At 56.9% G+C, this 1,519-nt stretch overlaps 1 protein-coding gene across 1 annotated transcript; it reads left to right on the plus strand.

The window, feature by feature from the left end:
* Positions 1 to 254: 254 nt before the first annotated feature.
* On the plus strand, positions 255 to 1,199 carry LOC139704633 (sperm motility kinase 2B-like). Its single transcript, XM_071607422.1, has one exon. The coding sequence runs from the start codon at positions 255 to 257 to the stop codon at positions 1,197 to 1,199; it is 945 nt and encodes a 314-aa protein (XP_071463523.1).
* The last annotated feature ends 320 nt before the right edge of the window (positions 1,200 to 1,519 follow it).

The raw sequence follows: 1,519 nt of genomic DNA on the forward strand, positions 1-1,519 counted from the left end.
TGGTCCTCTCCGAACTAGAGATGATGAGGAGCCTGGAGCATCCCAATGTGATCCAGTTATTGCAGGTTGCTGAGACCCACAGAAATATCTACATGGTGATGGAACACGCAGGTGGGGGTCGGCTACTGGACCACGTGCCACAGGGTGGCATGCAGGAGGAAGAGGCCCGCAGACTTTTCCGGCAGGTAGTGAGTGCCGTGAGCTACTGCCACGACAAGGGCATCGTGCACTGAGACCTGAAGCCAGAGAACATCATGGTGGATGCCAGAAGCCACGCCAGACTTATGGACTTTGGCTTCAGTGCCAGGTTCACGCCTGGGCAGAGGCTGTGCCAGTTCTGGGGCACTCTCTCATACTTTGCCCCCGAAATTATCCTGAGGAAAGAGTATGAGGGCCCCCAAGTGGACTTCTGGAGCCTGGGTGTCATTCTGCATTTTATGTTGACAGGGAGGTGCCCATTTGGTGGCAACACCTCTAAGGAGATGCTGAGTCAGATCACACTGGCAACCTACCGCGACCCTCCCCGTGTTTCCCTGGCAGCGCGAATGCTCATCCGCCAAATGCTGACCCTGGACCCCCAGAAGCGGCCCACAGCCAAGCAGATCCTTCAGCACCCATGGCTGACACAGGGTAAGCACGATTTACCCCATGATTATAGTAAGCCAATCCCCATACGCCCAGACCCTGAAATACTGACCACCATGTTTGATATGGGTTATGATCTGTGCAAGACCTGGGTGTCCCTGGCCAAGAGAAAGTTCAATGCGGCCATGGCTACCTACCTCCTGCTCCAGCACCAGAAAAGCCAGGGGGCAGGCTGCATGTTCCAGGGGAAGCCTGTGCCTCCCAGGGTGAAGCCTCGCCCACATCCCGTGGATCTTTCCCATTCCCCTGTGCTCCCAAAGAGGAGCCCCAGCGAGCCTGCCCTGAGCACCTTCCCCTTGCCCTGTGAGCCTCATCTGCCTGATGGCGCCAGACAGGCAGGGCAGAAGCACATCAGGAGTGCCAGTGAGCCTGCTCTCCATCTCCACTTGCAGCCAGCAGGGGCCTCCATACCTGATGTAGGCCCTCAGCTGGACTCTGGGCAACCCCAGGCCCACAGAAGGCTCTTGAGGTGGGTTGACAGGAGGATTGCTACCTGTGTCCGAGAACTGTGCTGTTGCACACCAGGGGTCAGCAATAAGTTGGCTCCAATGTAAGAGGGCAGAAAGGTGGCAGGTTCATTAAGTGTGGCTCCAGTGAAGGGAAGAGATGACCCAGGCAAAATCAGGGGACAGCCAGAGGACCCTGTGCTCTGTAGATCCTGACACCTTGTGTGGGTATCAGATGTGTGGACTCCGAACCACTGAAGGAGCAAGATGTGCCAAGACCTCAAGTTTCTCTGCCCAAGGACCAAGCACCCTGCTCAAGCACCAAGCACCCTTCTGCATCCATCGGGACATCAGGACTCTCCTCTGCCCCCACCTGCAGAAGACATCAGAGACTGCTTCCCTGGGACCCTTTCCCTGCCCTGCTCTTC

The sequence above is a fragment of the Marmota flaviventris genome, chromosome 2 (assembly GCF_047511675.1).
Source record: "Marmota flaviventris isolate mMarFla1 chromosome 2, mMarFla1.hap1, whole genome shotgun sequence".
NCBI lineage: Eukaryota > Metazoa > Chordata > Mammalia > Rodentia > Sciuridae > Marmota > Marmota flaviventris.